Source organism: Dasypus novemcinctus, chromosome 1 (genome assembly GCF_030445035.2).
Source record: "Dasypus novemcinctus isolate mDasNov1 chromosome 1, mDasNov1.1.hap2, whole genome shotgun sequence".
Classification (NCBI taxonomy): domain Eukaryota; kingdom Metazoa; phylum Chordata; class Mammalia; order Cingulata; family Dasypodidae; genus Dasypus; species Dasypus novemcinctus.
In genome coordinates this window covers 132,750,239-132,770,047 of record NC_080673.1, presented here as the reverse complement: position 1 = coordinate 132,770,047, position 19,809 = coordinate 132,750,239, and the positions used below count along the sequence as shown (strand labels likewise).

The 19,809-nt window shown below is 34.6% G+C and overlaps 1 protein-coding gene across 16 annotated transcripts in view; it reads right to left on the bottom strand.

Annotated features, from left to right (window-relative positions):
- ANKRD17 (ankyrin repeat domain 17) overlaps positions 1–19,809 on the bottom strand; it is a 178,870-nt gene that overhangs the window by 75,552 nt on the left and 83,509 nt on the right. For 7 of the 16 annotated variants that reach the window (XM_058297143.2, XM_004479686.5, XM_071216055.1 and 4 more), the window contains 13 exons: positions 19,573–19,729; positions 16,618–16,765; positions 16,229–16,376; positions 14,911–15,144; positions 11,847–11,941; positions 10,090–10,327; positions 8,532–8,723; positions 7,901–8,010; positions 5,374–5,461; positions 4,145–4,272; positions 3,730–3,873; positions 3,215–3,317; positions 961–1,710 (listed from right to left, as the gene is read on the bottom strand). In XM_058297143.2, the coding sequence (XP_058153126.1) occupies positions 961–1,710; positions 3,215–3,317; positions 3,730–3,873; positions 4,145–4,272; positions 5,374–5,461; positions 7,901–8,010; positions 8,532–8,723; positions 10,090–10,327; positions 11,847–11,941; positions 14,911–15,144; positions 16,229–16,376; positions 16,618–16,765; positions 19,573–19,729 (2,535 nt within the window). The remainder of the gene's footprint in view (positions 1–960; positions 1,711–3,214; positions 3,318–3,729; positions 3,874–4,144; positions 4,273–5,373; positions 5,462–7,900; positions 8,011–8,531; positions 8,724–10,089; positions 10,328–11,846; positions 11,942–14,910; positions 15,145–16,228; positions 16,377–16,617; positions 16,766–19,572; positions 19,730–19,809) is intronic. The other 9 variants (XM_058297160.2, XM_058297163.2, XM_071216072.1 and 6 more) reach the window with 3 other exon arrangements.

Genomic DNA, 19,809 nt, shown 5'->3' with positions numbered 1-19,809 from the left:
ATTTTCCTTTTTTAAATGAAGCAAATTATACTACTCATATAGCATTCTTATGAATTATACCGTATAAAATCTCAAACTACCTGGTTACAGAACTTACAAAAAGAAGTACCAAAAACAAGAAGTATCAAAACAACCTTCTGAAATATTTTTCTTGCTAATGAAACTAATTATAATGGAATAAAATTTCTCTAACTACACTCTTTCTTTTCTTTTTTTTTTAGGAGGTACCAGGGATTAAAACCGGGACCTCATACATGGCAAGAAGGTGCTCAACCACTGAGCTACAACAGCTCCCCTGACTAAACATTTTTAAACATACCATTTATAATATTGTCAGGAGACCACACCTTCTGACAACATAGTTTGAAAGAGACTGAACATTAAAATTCACAGGGGATAAAATTACTGACATACAGTATGATCAAAATCCTATTTGGTTTGGTACTTTATTAATGTTGCAAAGGTGGTTAAGGTGTTTTGTTTTTTTAAAAATATCCATCAAGTTTGAAATCTGATCCTTTAGGATAAAGTATTTTTGTTCACAAATAAGCTTCCTGATATGTCCTACTATTTTTGCATTTCAACTTCTATCAATTTCCCTGTTTACTGGTGTGACTACAGAAGCAAAAAAGCCAAAATTCAATATTAGTATTCTGAACTTAAAAGGAAAAAAACAAAAACAAAAATCAAACATCAACCCCACTACTGAAAAACCTAGATTCTGTGCCTACCAAGCTAAGCCAGAAAGCTTCAGTCACTTGTATTTAATGAGCTAATCCTTTAATTTGACCTGTTATCCATCTGAGAACTTCTGAGACTGAACTAATATTTCTAAAGATACACACGGGTTAAGAGTCCAAAAGTAGTTCTCAAGTTGGGTAATTGCAAAAAACTCTGGTACACTCTTACTCGCCTTAAGCAAATCATATTTGATACCTGCTCATAACAATATAAACCCACCTGCCATGATGTCATCCAGCGTGTCATTGAGGGTCTGAGCAGGGCTGGCTACCATTAACCCTTGTTGTGTTTCTGTCAGAATTCCTTGCCCCAGCCCTGCCAACTGTGCTTGGCCCAGTACTGGCTGTCCAACTATCACTCCTTGCAGTTCTGTAAGATTTGCGATGGACCCTGGAGGCAAGGGACCTGCCGCCAGAGGCAAAGCTTGAGGCATCGCCAAAGGCTGGATTGGTGCAAAACCCATCTGAGCAGTTTGCTGGGGTTCATCTTTAAGCAAAATAGGATCCACTTGCTGTAATCGTGCATAGTCTCCCTCGGAAAGCTGTTCGCCAACTCCAACAGGAGTTAGTAGTCCCAGGTGTTGGCAAGACTGTTGCTGTTGTTGCTGAAGTTGAATTCTTTGAGCTTTAACCTCTAGATACTGCTTTTTTAGCTGCTGCTGAGTTTTCAGTTGTAACTCTCGTTCTACTTTCTGTAGTTCCTCCAAAATCTTTTGTTTCTTCTGAATTTGTTCCTCCCTCGTTTTATTCAGCTCCTCGATCTTCTCCTTGGTAAGTTGGTCAGCATGAGCCAGTTCCAAGGACTGCAGCTGTGCATTCTTTTCTATGGCTTCTTTGATCCTCTGTTCCAGTTCTGTTAACTTTCCCTGAGCTTCTTCTACAATGCTCTCTGGAGACTGATTGGTGATGTAACCCTGTACATCCTGGCTGTTTGCTGGCAAATGGCTGCTGGACTTTTGTTTAGAAGCAGCTGTGTGAAAAAGAAACCCCCTCAGAAGTGCACATGAATGGCATCCTCATTACAGAGTTACTGTTGGGAGGTTTAGTGCCAACAGTTATGGACCAAGTTATCACATGTATAGAAGGTGAAAATGCACTGTAAGGAGTTAAAAGCAAATCCACCTCCTTTATTATAAATATAAAAATGTATGGATTTTATGTGCATCGAGTAATCTTTGGAAATTAATTTTTTCAGAATCTAAAAAATACCACATGGCTAAAATTATACAATAGAGGGATGCATATTTGTGATATCTAAGTGGTGCAATTAAAGCAAAATCTAGGGCTATGTGTAGATACTTCATCTAGTCATAAAGATGTAAAAGCTAATCATAAGAACAGAAAAATAACGCTAAAGTATTAAGCTGTAGGGACAACTTAGACCTACAAGTCACCGTTTTTCCATATTTAATAGTTTGTGCCTTTAAAACACACATACATATACACAGAGTACCCAAACCACTAAGAAGTACCAAGAAATTAAAATCCACCTAAAATAAGTCTTTGTTGGGGCCTACCATCTTCAAGAACGATAAAAGCAAGATATAAATTCACACATTCACACAGCTACCTAGCCAGTATAGAACTGGGATTCAGTCTCTTTGGAAGAAAAGATGCTAAACTATGCCATCCACTGTATCTTCTGACAGCCAGATGAATAAACTGATCTGGCTACAAGTATAGCAATCAGTTTGCTATACCAACTGAAAAAGGTGCCAAGGCTCTATATTGATAGTAGTGGTTGAAAACAAATGGTGGAAATACTTAGTATTCTTGTAGGCAAAAGACTTTAAGTAGCCAAAAAGCAAAAAATAAAACAGCATTGGTTCTTCAGGTAAAACTTAAAAAAGAAAAACTGATTCAACTAATAACTTCATAGTTTTGGGGTATAACTTATGAACACGCATGGCGTAAACATCCACAAATGAAATATGGACCTCAGAATTCTAGAGAAAGTCATATCTGAAGTAACTATGAATTATTGGTTGAGAAGTTATCCCAGTATGAATATCCCTATATTAAACAGATCATCCCTATATTAAACCAGTTATTCTAAAATAAATATTTGATCCAACTTATTAATCTTATGGCTTCCATCACTACAGAGATTTACGTAACTAATTTACAAAAATATCACCCAACTATACTCAGCCTAACACTTTAATACAAATAGAACTTACTGGTTATTAGAGGAACTCATAGATAATCAGAATTTCATCAAAGATGAGTATCTGAATTTCTATTGCTAATACTTCTAATTCTAGCATAAACATACCACTTTTAACTATCTTCTCCCCCAATAACATGTTTTTTTTATATTGTTTTTTGCATTGGGATTTTAAAAAATTCTTTTATTATGCCAACTTATTAAAATATTTTTTTGGATGGAAAAATAATTTAAAATGTCAAGTTTTTGTACCCCTATAATTTTAACCTAAATAACATAAAAAACCATCTTTAGAACTATAACTGACCTTTATTCCTGATGGGAAGAGTAGTGGCAACATTAGCAGGTGGCTTGTCAGGCTCCTGCGGTGGGACAACCATGGGCAGTGCTTGAACTGGTACACGAGGAGCCTAAGACAAAGGACACTAATTGGTTATATTTCTTCTTTTCCTAAACATCATTTAATAATATGCTTTAAATGAAGAACACACTGCAGAGATTTATTCCAAATATTTAATACATAATGGCATTCATCTGAAAAAATGACATTCATATAAAATATGTTGGCACATATCTTCCATGACATTTTTAAAAATAGACATTGCATTCAAATAGTTATTCTGGTCATAATAAAAAAGTAAAGCAAAATAATACCACTTTGAATCTGATTATAACAGATAACCACTAACCATAACAAGTATATAACCCTAAAGATAACTACATACTATAATAAATATATCAATCTAGTTTAAACTGAAACTATGAGTGGAAAGGGGATAAAGAAAAAAAAGCATAAAATGCATTTTTAGTTTTGAATCTTACCCTATTTAAATCGTGGGATGGGGGGGTTAACTGTGTGACATCTGGTGGAGGGGCTGAAAGCAAGTTATTAGGATAGTCCAAAAGATAGCAAACAACACTTGTATGGCCACCTTTTGCTGCTTCTATCAACATAGTTGAACCATCCTAAAAAAAAATGAAAAATAAAAAAAAATAAAGGGAAAAACGTTAGTTTATAGAACCATATAAGAAAATAAAGCCAATAGGCACCAGATACTTTAAAATTACAAGTTTAGTGAAAAAAAACAAAACAAAACAAAACAAAAACACACGCAACAAAAGCACTTTCCTCTAACCAAACAGATGAAAATTAATTAAATGGAACATGTAGATGATATTTGGTAATGTTCAAAGGCGAAGAATTCATAATGCCATCTGAAACATTTAAGTTACATACTTTCAAGCGGTGAGTAGGATCTGCACCATGAGCCAAAAGTAGTTCCACCACTGCCAGATGACCTCCCGCACAAGCCAGGGACAGTACGGTATGATCATTATTAGCTGTGGTTCTATTCACATTAGCTCCTAAAACGGACAAAATGTGGACATAACGTTAACAGAATGTTTTTTCTTAAATTATGGTATGTTTCAAAATCAAAGAGTAGAGAGAATGGTATAATTATAATGAAGGCCCACATACTCACTACCCATTATGAATACATGGCCAATCTTAATTCACATATAACCACATCAACTCTCCTTTCCCATCTTGAATTATTCTAGAGCATATCCAGAAAGCCACTATCTAATTTAATCATAAATATTACAGTATGCAGCAGTAAAAGAATAAATGTGTTTTACTCTTCATAGATTTTGCTAAAAATTCTGTAAAAAAAGATCATAAAACCAATTTTTATAAAAAGTAGAATGAAATTCGCTATACATCTGAAGTTCTTCAATAGAAAGATCAATTCAATTCTTGAGACTATGTAGTGCAACCACAATGTTGCTAAAAATTCTGTAAAAAAAAAGATCATAAAACCAATTTTTATAAAAAGTAGAATGAAATTCGACATACATCTGAAGTTCTTCAATAGAAAGATCAATTCAATTCTTGAGACTATGTAGTGCAACCACAATGTTGAACTTACATAGTAAACACCTAAGAAACAATTTAAAGGAAGTAACATATATGCTCATTTTATCATTAAGTTTTTGGTATTCAAACTAGAATAATAGTGACCATGAAGAAAATTCCCATGCATTTTGCCTTATTTGTCACATGTCAATTTTGAATCTTTTTTGGTGTTATAAGTGTCTACAAAGAAGGAAACTAAGGCTCAAGGAAATAGAAAATAGGAAAGTAACTTGTCCTGTTACTCTGTGTTAGAAACATCATAAAAACCCATGTCTCAATGTAATAACTATATTACATAGCAGAAGAGACTTTATGTTATCTAAATCCTCAAAGGTTTACAAAGAGAAAATCTTTCTTATGCAAGTGTTGCTCAAGAGGGGTGCTACTCAGTATGACAATTCTTTGCAGTTTGGAATTTTTCTGTGTATTGCAGGATGTTTATCAACTAACCACTCACTAATTGTCAGCAGCCCTCAATCACATGATTGCCAAAAAAATGCCCCTCATTCCTCAATCTCCAAATCCTTGATTGCTTTATAAAAACCTACCTTTGCTAATTAAGAACTGAACAGTACAAACATGGCCAGCTCTTGCAGCTTTCATTAAGGGAGTTCTTCCACCTTCAGATTCATGTTCCTGTTTAAAAAATACAGACTTAATTGATATTTAAGTAAAATATTCTTTTTTTATATGACAACCAATTAGAAAAAAGAAATGGATAAAACTTCTGAATCTTATTAAATATGATGTTTTGAAGAAAATTTTTTAAGTGTTTTTAAATTTTAAAAAATCTTGAATTAGAAACATGCTCTATGTTAATTAAAAGTTAAGTTATAGGGAAATGGACTTTGGCCCAGTGGTTAGGGCGTCCGTCTACCAAATAGGAGGTCCGCGGTTCAAACCCCGGGCCTCCTTGACCAGTGTGGAGCTGGCCATGCGCAGTGCTGATGCGCGCAAGGAGTGCCGTGCCACGCAGGGGTGTCCCCCCGCGTAGGGGAGCCCCACGCGCAAGGAGTGCGCCCGTGAGGAAAGCCGCCCAGCGTGAAAAGAAAGAGCAGCCTGCCCAGGAATGGCGCCGCCCACACTTCCCGTGCCGCTGACGACAACAGAAGCGGACAAAGAAATAAGACGCAGCAAATAGACACCAAGAACAGACAAACGGGGGGGGGGGGGGGGGGGGGTTAAATAAATAAATAAATCTTTAAAAAAAAAAAAAGTTACGTTATAAACACGGCTGATTTATAAGTGTAATTGTAGCTGAAAGGGGTTATCTATGGATGTAAATGTCAATTGAAAGGAAACTAGAGGATAATCTAGGGACTGTATAACAGTGATTCTGGTAGTAGGAGATTGTGATTAATAGTACAAATATAAGAATGCTCTTCTTTTACAAAATGCTAAGAATATGGTGATACATGGGAAAATTACAACTTACGTAACTTATGGCTGATAGCTGACAAATATGAGAACATTTTCTCCTGAATGTGAACTAAGATATAATAGTAATATGGGGTGTTAATAACTGAGTGAGTTGGGGGGAAAATACATCAAATGTAAGATATGGGCTACGGGTAGTAATATTAGTTTCCCCAGTAAGAGTTGGGTTTTTCATGTTTGTTTTCTGTTTTTAAGAGGTACTGGAGATCGAAGCCAGGACCTCGTACATGGGAAGCAGGTGCTCAGCCACTTGAGCTACATCGTGAGAACAACTTTTGACTTCTCTTAAGCTACAAGGGTGTAATAATTGCAATTAATTAAGCAAGTCCTAAAAATTACATTGCTGTATACTTCATAGGCATTGTAGTAAACACTGGAAATAAGAATTCCTAAGTTGAAGTCACTCCAAGCTTAGCAAAGGAATCATATGCACACAACTGACTAGAATATAACTTGTGTAATAAGTGCTTAAAGAGTTGTATTAATACATGCAGAACTGAAAGAGATCACTATAATAATCTACCTGTTAGGCTATGCTTTACTTTTTCTTCAAACTAGAATACTCCTTTTACAGCAACATTGCCCTATTTACCCGTCTAAACTTTACTTAGCCCAAAATACATCATCTCAGATGATCTCTTTACCTCTTTTAAGCTTCATTACTCTCTGCACTTTTCCTTATGACATTTCTTTATAATCCACTTTATAATGACCTCAGAATATTTCATCCTCCTTACCAAATTATAAGCTCCTTGAGGAAAAAGATTATTTATTACTCTTCTTTTTAACTCCTTTATTATTTAATAATACTCTGAACATTGCTAGCAGAACTATTATTTCTTAAGTAGCACAGAAATGCCTCTAAGCCACATCTGCCATTTTATACCAAATCAGAAAAACTTATAAAAATAGTTAACTAAGCAAATAAGGTAAGCAGAAAACAGCAAAGGAAAAATGAACTGTATTAAAATCTAATTCATGGGAAACGGACTTTGGCCCAGTGGTTAGGGCGTCCGTCTACCATATGGGAGGTCCGCGGTTCAAACCCCGGGCCTCCTTGACCCGTGTGGAGCTGGCCATGCGCAGTGCTGATGCGCGCAAGGAGTGCCGTGCCACGCAAGGGTGTCCCCCCCGCGTGGGGGAGCCCCACGCGCAAGGAGTGCGCCCGTGAGGAAAGCCGCCCAGCGTGAAAAGAAAGAGCAGCCTGCCCAGGAATGGCGCCGCCCACACTTCCCGTGCCGCTGACGACAACAGAAGCGGACAAAGAAACAAGACGCAGCAAATAGACACCAAGAACAGACAACCAGGGGAGGGGGGGAAATTAAATAAATAAATAAATCTTTAAAAAAAAAAAAAAAAAAAAAAAAAAAAAAAAAAAATAAAATAAAATCTAATTCAGAATGATCCCTTTTTTTTGAAAGTAAAGTGTAGTAGATTGGATTGCCTACAAACGTGAGGAAAATGAGAATGGATACTAAACAATGCAGGGGAAAAAAGTGACTAAATGAGATGAATGGCATAAAGTCCACAAAAAATTACAGGTAAAGAAATATCTTTTATCTATAATCTCCACAGAATTTTAAATTAGTTTCCTGTTTAATTTTTAAATATTAGGATTTAAAAGGTGACACAGCTTACCAGATCTGCTCCTGCCTGAAGTAAGACATCTGCTACATCAGTATGACCATTTTCACAGGCATATGTTAGTGCTGTATCCCCCGTTGCTGTGGTTGCATGAACATTAGCTCCTGTAGTAATGTTAACAAACAATACATAGACTTTATAAAAGAACCATGAAACATTAAGTGATGGACACAGAAATTTCTTCTAGAAAAGCCATCTCCTCAAATTGGTTATAAAAACTTTACCCATTTCTAGAAATAGAAATAAAGTTAGAACTGTTAACATCTTTACACTAAAAGCAAAACAAAAAAAATTGTCAGCATCTTTACTCTAAAAGCAAAACAAAAAATTGTTAGCCTCCTCAAAAAGCAAAACAGAAAATTGTTAGCATCTTTACTCTAAAAGCAAAAAAAAAAAAAAAAAAAAAAATTAGAGATAGAAATTCGCTTGAAATTAAAGCTCTAGCCTAAAGCAAATTATTTACTCAAAATACACATGAAAGTTTATCACTTTGTTGTTGTTTAAAAAAATTTTTTTAAGCCACACAGAGTGGATCATAGCATCAGGAAAAAAAAATGCTTGTATTATAGTATCTTTACTTAAATAAATCATATAAAAAAATCTTCCCAAATGCAAAAATGCCTACCTGCAGCTAATAAGTATTTAACTAACTCCAAATGACCCTCTTGAGCAGCTTCCATTAAAGGGGTAGAACAGCCTAGTTCTATATCAGCTCCTGCCTTAATTAGAAAGTCTGCCACTTCCAGAAAACCTCCACAGCAAGCCAGAGTCAAGGCAGTTTCTTGAGTTTCTTCTGTCTGTCCATTGATATTTGCTCCTAAAATAAAGACTCTAATTATTTAAAGAAAGTTATTCACTTATTTCAGAGATAAGTAAAACAGGATTGTTTTCTAACAAATTATACCTAGGAAACGAATCATTCATATTATTATATTAAAAAAGAAAATGCCTTTCCTTTATTCTTAGAGACACTTAAAAATAGAGAAACTATGAAAACCACATCCACTAGTACATCCAGTCAGAAGGAACATGAGGTCAGGTGAAAAAGAAAAAGGGAAAATGTGTTAACACCTTCTGTTATAATGATTCAAAAATACTGATGAAAAAGAAGTTGGTCATGATGCTGATGATAACAATAGCTAACATTTAATAAGCTTTTTGTATGTACCAGGCAATATTCAAAGCACTATTTAGGTATTATTATTAGCTACATTTTGTAGCAGAGGAAATCAAGGGTATGCCCAAGATCATAGCAACATTATTACCACCACCACCACCATAGCCAACACTTAATGCACACTATATAAAAGGCATTTTATATACAACTTCCTTCACAACAACCCTACAGATGAGAAATTTGAGGAACAGTGAGGTTAGAAACTTGCCTAAAGTCACTGATATGCAGTGGAGTTACAATTCAAACCTAATTAAGTCTGGCCACAGAATTGAACTGATGCTTTCAAATTTCTAGTGAATGTTATTTCTCAATAAAGATAAAAGTGTTTGTGTTTTAAAAAGTACATTCCTCTTAAATTTATAGCTTTATTATTAAAAGAAAAATAAAACCAGCCTATCAATCCACATAGATTTGGGACACTATACCTAAATTTAAGATATTTTAGTAATCGCTCCACTTTTCCAAAAAGGGAAATCCACTTGGTTTCTACCACTATGCACTGACAGGTTCTAATATGTATTCTAGCCTTCTCATAAGGTTGGTCCTTATGGCAGTATTCCCCATACTGTGCTTCATGAAACACTAGAACTACCGAATATTTATTAATAAGAATTCTGCTCCTAGATATATTAGCTTGAGAAATGTTGAACTCTGCCCTGTTTTCATTCACATAGCATATGATTGTTCTGAAAGCTCTATATTAAGAAATCTTGCATGGGAGCCCTGTATGATGATATGCATGTTTGTTTTATAAATTCGCAATATTCTACTGTATACTTATTGTTCAAGTATGTTCATGTATGAATGATAAACTTCAATTTAAAAATGTTTAAAAAAATCTGATTTTGTTTAGCACAGGATCAGAGCCATTTGGTTAGCAAATACTTCATTATTTGAGAGACAACTCACTGCAAATCTATTAGAAAAAATAATAAAATTCAGTTTTTATAAAATTATGATCTTAGTTTTACAAATGGATGCTTAGTATCTTGACTGATATAGTTACCTTGTCCTAGAAGTAATGCCACCATTTCTTCATGTCCTTCACGAGCTGCTTCCATCAATGGTGTATAACCTTCATCATTGACCTCTTCCAGGCTAGCTCCTCTCTCAATAAGTAAAGCCGCAAGTTCCACATGCCCACCACATGCAGCCAAAGTCAATGGTGACTCAAATGAATCAGCAGGCATGTTCACTTGGGCACCACTGTCAAGAAGTAACCTAGCTACTTCAACATGGCCATCCTAATTACAATGCAATTAAAAAAATTAAATCAGCACCATTAAAAAAAGTTTTTAAAAATCTGAAGACTTTTAAATTACTACACAAAGTTTACTGATCTCTATTCAAGTAAGAACTAATAATTCCACATTTAACAGAGTACACTGGTATTTAGTAAGCCCTGGATATAATTACTTTTTATAGATGTAGGAAATAGATGTTCAGGGTAAAAAACAAGCAAAAAACAGTATCTTCAATAAGTACATGAAACAAGACTACTATGAGACCACAGATAACATCAACACTGCATGGTAAAAGTGTGGGAGCTAAATGGATAAAGAGTAGAGAAGGGAAAGACCACAAAGATTTTGGGAAAGTAGGATTTAAACAACTTCCTTATGGACAGACAAAATTCTGATTAGGTTGAAAAGGAAAAAAGCAGTACTTTTTTTGGAGTAGTGAGGGAAAAGGTACATAATGGGTTAACGGAAGGGGAACACAATCTGTACATGGCACTTCTTTGTTGTTCAACATTCAAATGCCAGCAAAAATAAAGAAAAAGAAACAGAAGCTCTCTCTTACTATCTTCTATCTCCTTTATTGGTCATCCTTTCCCTTGGATTTCCTAATTATTGGCAACTCCAAGGCTCTCTTTTATCTTCTTCTTTCCTTGGATAAGTTCTTTTTTCCCTTCCATATATTAGCTCCCCAGACATTTCATCCTCTTGAACAGATCATGCCCATTTCTGCCTCCATGTTTGCCACATATCACAACTCTAATTTCTTCTTACTATGGTTACTTTGCTGTTTCTTCAGCTTAGGAAGTCTTCCACATAAATATTCAACTTCTACATGACCTTTAAGTCTGGTTTAAAACCTCAATCTTTCAAAAGACTTCAAATGTTTGACTCCTATTAATATCTCTCATGTTCCTCATGGGGAACAGTAACACAACTGCTACAGTTAATAATATCATAGACATATTTCACATACCTTATCTTATTTAATCCTCACAAAAACCCACTGAAGGCTATTATCCTCATTTTACAGATGGAGAACCAAGAAGCTTGGAAAATAAAAACTTCCATTTGTTCAGAGGTATAATTTACTAAAGCAAACTCTGGCATGGCACTAAGGAAAATAGGTAACAAGTTTTAAATGGCTACCTGGTATTTTTAAAAATTAGTAAATAAAATGTAACGTTTTCTCAGTACTCACTCTCAGCATGGAAGTTAGAAAACAGCAAACTTTAATTCACTTGGCTCCTTCTATCTTTGGCATATTTTATTCAGAAACCTGTCTATAATGCTACTCTGATCCACTTCTATACCACAAATCATAGACTGAGGTACAGAAGTTTAAGAGTACTATTTTTATTCATTCCTAACTATAGCCTCTTAAATAATTCAAATAGCTGAAGTTCTGGCTTCATAATATGACTATGATAGCCCTTTGCACCCAAAGAAAAGGATTCATAGTACACTAGCTGTCTCCTATACCTAAGATATAAAAAAACTTCATGTATGTATTTACCAATCTTACCATGCAAGCCTCCATCAGAGCAGTGTGCATTTCATCTGTTTTATGCTCTTGATCCGCACCTGCTTCTAAAAGAAATCGCACCATTTCTAGGTGACCTAAACAAAAAAGGTTTAAGAATACTTAAAATTATTTATTATTCCAAAGTTAAATAAGAAAAAATTATAATGATGTTTTGAAAATAGTTATATTTATATTTAACTTCTAGCAATAAATTGATAAGCATAATACTAAAGTCTTGACTGATGGAACACAAGTTATACAAGAAATTTTTGTTGTTTTACTCTTTACCTTATTGTCCTAGAACCTGTTACTAATAGCATTCCTGCTGCAAGTGAGCAAAGATGCCATTAAAATCAAACCCCCAGACTATCCTCTGTACAAAATTTTAAGTATTCTACTTACCTTATGGAGTAAATTAGCTTTCATGAACTAGTAGCAACTAGTAGCCTGGCATGGTAACAATCATAAAATACATTTCCTCATAGGAATAACTTTCAAGTTCCAAAAACTAATGAACATTTTAGGAACAACCTGCTTAGTGGGAAGGGCATACATAAAGCATTCTTGGAACAGCACTATGTGATTTATATTTATTCATTTATTTACATATAAACATACACACACATTTAAATTTACACAGTTTCAAATAAACCTTGTGTTCCAGTTAAAGATACCTTAGGTTAAAAAGCACACGACAAAATTTTATTTAAAAAAGGACTTCCAATACTATGCAAGAAAAGTAAAAAAAAATAATTTTATTCTCAATGAACTAGGATTGAGGGGAAGGAGTGGGCATTTAGTAGAGTCATAGATAATAAGTTAAAACTTTTTCTGGTAAGTAAGTACAGCGTCTGCCACATCTTGTTTTTGCTATTTGCCTTTCTTTGCCCTGTCATTCTTTCCTTCCAAAGATCTAAAAGAATGCTCAGTCTCAGCCTGAGTTCCCTCTCTTCTCCATCTCCTCCCTGCCAAACTATGCCTTAGGAAACCTCACCAGAAACAGAGAAAGGTGAGAGGGTCCATGGATTCCTGGAAGTAGTAGAGAAGTTCTCCACCAGCTCAGTTCTAGATCCAACTTTTAATTAAAGCTTGCAAGAAAGACCCAACCTCATTTGCCCCTTTTGGAAAGTAGGGTGAGGTTAGAAGCAAAGAGGAGAGGGAAGAGTAGTAATATGTAGGCCCATCTCAAAACTCCTGGCCAGCTGGGACTCAGCAGTAAAATACAACCAGTTCCAGGTTCAAAAGTCTCTGTGAAAAGGGAAGACAGCCATCCAATCAGCCTGCCTTAAAGAGGCTGTCCCAAGGCTTAATTTAATTCCTCTTCTCCCAATGCAGATCAACCTCTGCCTAATCACCTTACTACAATGGGGAAGTAAGGGATCTCAGCTGTGCTTTCTAATCTGAAAATCTGTCAATTCAACACCTGACAATCAAAAGCACTTTACATAAAACATTTTCAAATTTAACTTAAATTTTAATTATTTATGCATCTACAACATTATTTTAACTATGTTTTCAAAAGAATTTATTCCAAAAATACACAATCTTGGCCACTCTTTTAAATAGAATGAAACAAACAACAATATGGCCTGGACTAGAATGAAGCAATTGAAGCACTTGCACAGAATTTAAGGAGGCACATTTTCAGAGGCACCTGCAAATGCTGGGTGGGTCCTTGACAGTGAGTGCCTCCTTAAATTTTATACGCGGCCTACTTTTTAAGGGGGCAATCAGGCCTAGCTTGAGCTTTTCATAATGTCTCAGAGTCAAGAATTTACCAGTTTTTTAATAAAAAATATGGCACAGCTGCAGCTGGTATGAAAGAGTGGACTGAAGGGCTATGCAGAGACAAAATAGCTTGAAATTTGCATTTAAAAAAAAATTTCCTTACATTATACCCATTTGTCTGTCAAAAAGGTAGATTGAAAAAATGTTCAGCTCCTTAGCTGATTTTTTACCAGGCAACTGTCATGCCCTCCCATAGGAGGGTATATTTTCAGGTTGGTTGAAATCATTTAAAATATCATGTATCGGGAAGCAAACTTGGCCCAGTGGTTAGGGTGTCCATCTACCACATGGAAGGTCCAGGGTTCAAACCCCGGGCCTCCCTGATGTGTGTGGAGCTGGCCCATGCGCGGTGCTGATGCGCTCAAGGAGTGTCATGCCATGTGGGGATGTCCCCACGTAGGGGAGCCTCACGCGCAAGATGTGCACCCCATAGGGAGGGCTGCCCAGCGCGAAGAAAATGCAGCCTGCCCAGGAATGGTGCCGTGCACTTGGAGAGCTGACACAACAAGATGAAGCAATGAAAAGAAACACAGATTCCCGTGCCACTGACAACAACAGAAGCGGACCAAGAACACACAGAGAACAGACATACAGAACAGACAACTGGGGGGGGGGAGGCGGGGGGAAGAAGGAGAGATAAATAAATGGAATAAATCTTTAAAAATAAATAAATAAATAAAATACCATGTACCCACTTTGTTCAACTTTGAATGGTAAACTTTCCTGTCAATTTTAATCAGCTCTTCCTTCTAACTCTCTTTTATACATGTTGATGATACTACATTGTTCTTTTGAATTCAACTCCCCCATGCCACTTTTCCTTTTCTTTTCCTTATATCTCCTTCTTTCCTTTCATTTTTCTCCTTTCTTCTCAGGATCATGAGAAACTGCTTAAACACCTTCATGTTATTAGATCATTCTACTTTTCACTGCTTAGTTTTTAAACTTCCAGATTGAATACATCTGGATTTAATAGGATTCTATGTGTAAATAAGGCAAAATATTCTGACGTCCTAGACCACTATTCAAATTAAATAACTCCACATTTCTGATAAAACAAGTGGATCAATTACTAGTCATTTTACATTGACAAAATTTATAATATTGCTTATATACTTTAAAAGTTTGCATATTCAACTTTTAAATTTTGAAGCACTTTTAATTACATACTATGTATTTTTTATTTTATATTTTACCTAAAAATCAGACTATATAAAATAACTAATTTCATGAGTTTAAAAACTTTATTTTGAAAAAAAAAGATTTTGTACTATACCTTTGTAGCAAGCTAATGTAAGTGCACTCTCTTTAAATTCATTGGAATGCGTATTAATGCCAGCCCCATTTTCTAGCAGCAATCTGGCTACTTCCACATGTCCAGCACTTCCAGCTTCCATAAGTGGAGTATGACCATTTTCATTATGGTCCTCAATACTAGCACCGGATTCCAAGAGCACCTTTACAACATCTACATAGCCTCCAGCACAAGCATATGTAAGTGCTGTATTGCCTATTTTAATGAGAAAAAACAAAAACATTAACATAATACCAAAAAAAAAGGAAACCTCTAATTTAGCATCAACAAGAAAAATGAAATGAAAGACTACAACTTTCATAAATATTAGATGTTTAAAAATAGTTTAATAAATATTAAATTATATATACACATGTACTTCCTTTCCTCATTTCATTTGATCTTACTGAAATCAATTCCCTATTCTCCTTTTCCATTTGAAAGTAGAGTCAAATACATGTGCAAAGTCAGATATATTTAATCAGATTTTAGAGTTGTAAAAGAAATGAAGAAATTCTGCCCTGAAACCAACTTTCCCTTTTAGACTAGAATGAAATTATGTTTTATAATCAGAGAATTGTTTCACAATCTTAGTTTTTTAAATTTAAATGTTTTCAGTCTAAAATTATTTATCATAAATATAATCATACATTCCTTTTAACCACATGTATTTTTTTCAATACAACTACTAACACCACTTAATGATCAAAGAAATACCTAAAAATAAATTTGAAAATCATATAAGAAAGATATACAAAATATATTTTCATATATTTTTACAGTTTTAAACAAATTCATCTAGGCCTAAGATTAAAAAAAAAAAAGTTTAGACTAAAATAATATCCCCTGTGATACACAATGTTTTTATAATACTTTATTTTGCCTTGGGTCACAATTTAATAGTGGTACAGAACGATGGACCTGCCTTTTGTTCCATATCCTTTACTCTCTCCATCTTCCCTCCCTTCTCCTGAAAAATGAAAACCTTGGTTTGAGAGCTATAGCCCACACCTTCATTTCTAAGAGTGTGGTATTTCTATCTAACTGGCCCATGGCTATAATCTAATCTAAAAGAAACTATAAAGGCTAAGTAATTGCATTGCCCTCATAAACAGAACAGGAGAAAGTGAATTCAAAACATATTTTATATATACTAAACCACATGCACAGACTTATACAAATGTGCAGCACTCATAAGAAAAAGAACTATAAAAACATTATTAATGATCACTTTCATGTGAAACATTAACAAATATCATTACTAACCATTTAGTTAAATTGAAAAAGAAATATGCATTACCTGTTGAAGACTGTGCATTTACATCAGCTTTATGAGCTAGCAGCAACTTCACAATTTTGACATGTCCTCCATTAGCAGCAGCCATTAAGGGTGTAATGTCACCTTTAATTCCCCTATCTTCTACATTTGCATGCATTGCCAACAAAACCTTATGAAAGAAAAATAAATAAAAGTTTAAAGGATATTAGAAAATGATGATTTCTTCAATAATTTTGAACATATATAATGCCTACCTACCTATAATATAGTAAAAAGGTCAATAAAGAAGCAAAATTTAGCTAACAGCTTATTTGTTAAAATAAACCTAAAGGCTGAAAGGATTTATTTTATTATTTCCTTACTGAGCAGGCCAGTTAATAGAATATGAGCTTTATTTTGATAATACAAACCTGCGCAAGCTCATAGTATCCAGCAGAACAAGCTAAACAAAGGAGGCTCTCCCCTTCCTCGGTGTGTTCATTTACACTTCGCCCTTCAATGAGTAACTTTCGCACAGCATTTACATCTCCTTCTGAACAGGCTTCTGCCAAACTGCGGCTATTAATGGGAAGAAAATAATTATCAGGATACAAGGAACATAAAAAAACTGCAGAGCGTAAGTACTGGTTTTTGATGTCAAGCTGGACAGTAGTACTAAACAAGAATGATTATTTCAATAAGATTTATAAGAAAAAGAAAAATGCTCAGTGTATTGAGTGTTTATTGTCTACATATAAAGGTCAACTGGATTAAAAATGTCAATATTCTAAAATGTTTTCAATCATGTAACTGCAAGATAAAGTCTAATTGACAGTAAGTGGAGAATAATATATTTTAAAACAAAATTTTATAAAGTTTACATGAACAAAATACAGGTGTTATAAGTACACTTCTTTTCATCCAGTCAGTAGATAATTTTTATAAAATTTAGTAAAATAGAAGAGATGGCAGCATATAATTTTGATCAATATATGAATAAGTGATAAGGAGAGTCTTTTTTTGAAGTATTTATTTATACCATCATGATTTGGTGAAGTCTCAAAAAAATACACATGCAAGGAAAAAGCAGAATTCAAGCAAAAGAAGACTGAAGAAAGTAGGGCAATAGGAAAACAAACTGAGAGAAAAAGTTTTCATTTTGTAAAGCTCCCAAACAATTAGAACTATGGACATTCCTAAAGATTCTCTCACTTTTGAATAAACCACTAAATTCAGGACTATACATGAATTATCTTCTCTTTATTTCAAATATAGCTCAATTCTTATAAAGCCCTCTTGAAACATGTGCTTGTCACTTCAAGTACTCAAGATACCCATTGATAACCTCTTTTCTGCACCTCTGTTATTACTACCACCCAGATTCAAGACTATCATCTTTTGCCTAGATTATGGCAAAGTCTCTTAACTAGTCCTTCCTGCTTTTACCCTTGCTCTCCACTTCAGGCTCTTCTCAACAAGGCAGCTAGACAGAGCTTATTTAAAGGGAATTAGATAATGTCACTCCTCTGCTCAGAACCCTCTGCTCACTGACAGTAAAAGTCGTACATGATCTGCCTAGTGGTGCAATAACACACCCCTCCCTTACTTTTGCCTCTGATTTACTCTTATTCCTTCCACTTTTGGCACACTGGCCTTCCTGATATTTATCAAGAATGCTAAATAAGTTTCAGCCTAAACATAATTGCATTTGCTGTTCCTCTGCCAAGAACACGTCTCTCCCAGATACAGCTTGCTCCTTTACCTATTTCAGGTTCTTGCTAAAAAGCCACCTTTTTAGTGAATACTTCACTGACCATCCTATTAAAAATGCAACACAACCTCCAACCTCAAACACTGCCCTAGCATTTACTATTCAATTTTCCCCCATATTTCTTAATACCATGTGGCAACTACATATTTTATTTACTTGTTAACAATATGCCCTGCCAAAACAAAAGCTTCAAACAGCCTTAGTAAATCTGTCTCTTAAAAGTTTCATTTCATAAATACTGACAATCCCAAGACTCAGTACTCTTTGTCACTTTTAGCAAAGTTTGGACAAATCCTTCCTAGAAGATATTTCCTATATAAAGAACATACCTTTTCTCTCTTCCAATTTGGTATCTCTCTCTAGGCACTCAACCTCCTCCAATTTCTCATTTGCATTTTCATTTAATTTCCATATTCACAAACATACAGAAACTTCTCTAGCAAGAACATGTAAGCAAAGGACACATTCAGTCTGGGACATGATACTGCACTTAACCAATGTGGACTCTGACACATAGGATGCACTTCACCATATTTTTCCTGCTTTGTTGAATAAATATGATTGTCACAAATATGCATTACTGTTTTTGCTTTGTAACTTCTAGTATTTTTCAACACCAAAGATTCTATGACTTGTTTTTCTATTCTATTTCATGCTTGAACTAGCTTTAATTTGCTCTTTAAGGAATTTGTAATTTTCCCTCCTGCCAGTCTTGACAGGTTACCACACTAAAAAATTTCTGGAGTATATCAATAATAGTAAAACCTAATAATATTGTAAACTAATAAGAACTGAGTATTAACTAAGGAATAGAATCTGAGGTTAACTAAATCAGGAGAAGCAATTCAGGAACATAATGGTAAAGTAAATCACAAAAATCCAAAGACCAATAAAATAAAAGTCCAGAGAAACAGCATTTTCATAAAATTGTTAATACTATATAACCTGGTCTTAAAAGATGATGTATAAGAACACTAATAAAGAATATCCTTAAATGCTATTTATTCTCTAAACCCATATTTTTTCCGACTATTTAAAAGAAAATTACTAAAATAAACAAAATGGCTTCTTTATTTAGTATTTTTAGTTAGAGAAAAAAGAAAGCCTCTGAGGATTGAAAAAAGTTAACAAGTATTAATGATTCTTTACCAGCTGTGTCTTTGGAGTTTACATGTACTTTTAATAAATAAAAACCTTGCCCTATAAAATTGTTAGAACTATGCACACAAACTAAAATATGGCATGACTAATTGGAAAGCATTTACTTATTTGTTACCAAAAACATTAAAGGAGAACAAAATCTAAACAAGTAAAAGGTCTTTTATAAATATAGATGCTAAGAACGTAACCTTGCAGCCAGACTCGCTGTTACAGCTCTGCCATGCTACCTATTTGATCTTATTAAACTATTAAAGTCTCTTCACTTTTTTCATCTATAAAATGGGAATTGAAACAAAATATAGGCCTTATAGGGTTTCTGTGAGTATAAATAAGATACCACATGTAAAGTGGCTGGCACAGTCCCAGGAACAAAGTACATGCTCAGTAACTGTTATGTATTTTAATTATTTTTAAGAAAATGTTTTCATACTGATCACAGTGAAAATGTACTTACTTGTCCGACTGCCCTGCATTTGCTGTGCTTTCAGCTCTCATACGGGTAAGTGCAGCAGCAGCTTCATCCAACGCACAACTAACAGATGATGTCAACCTCCGAAGGACTTCAGGATCTGCAAAGGCTTTACCGTCAGCCGTAGATAATTTGCCTATCCCTATTACGTTATTTTTCACACCAATATGGATGTACCCAAAAGGAGAAACAGAGAAAAATTCAAGTTACTTAAATCTATAT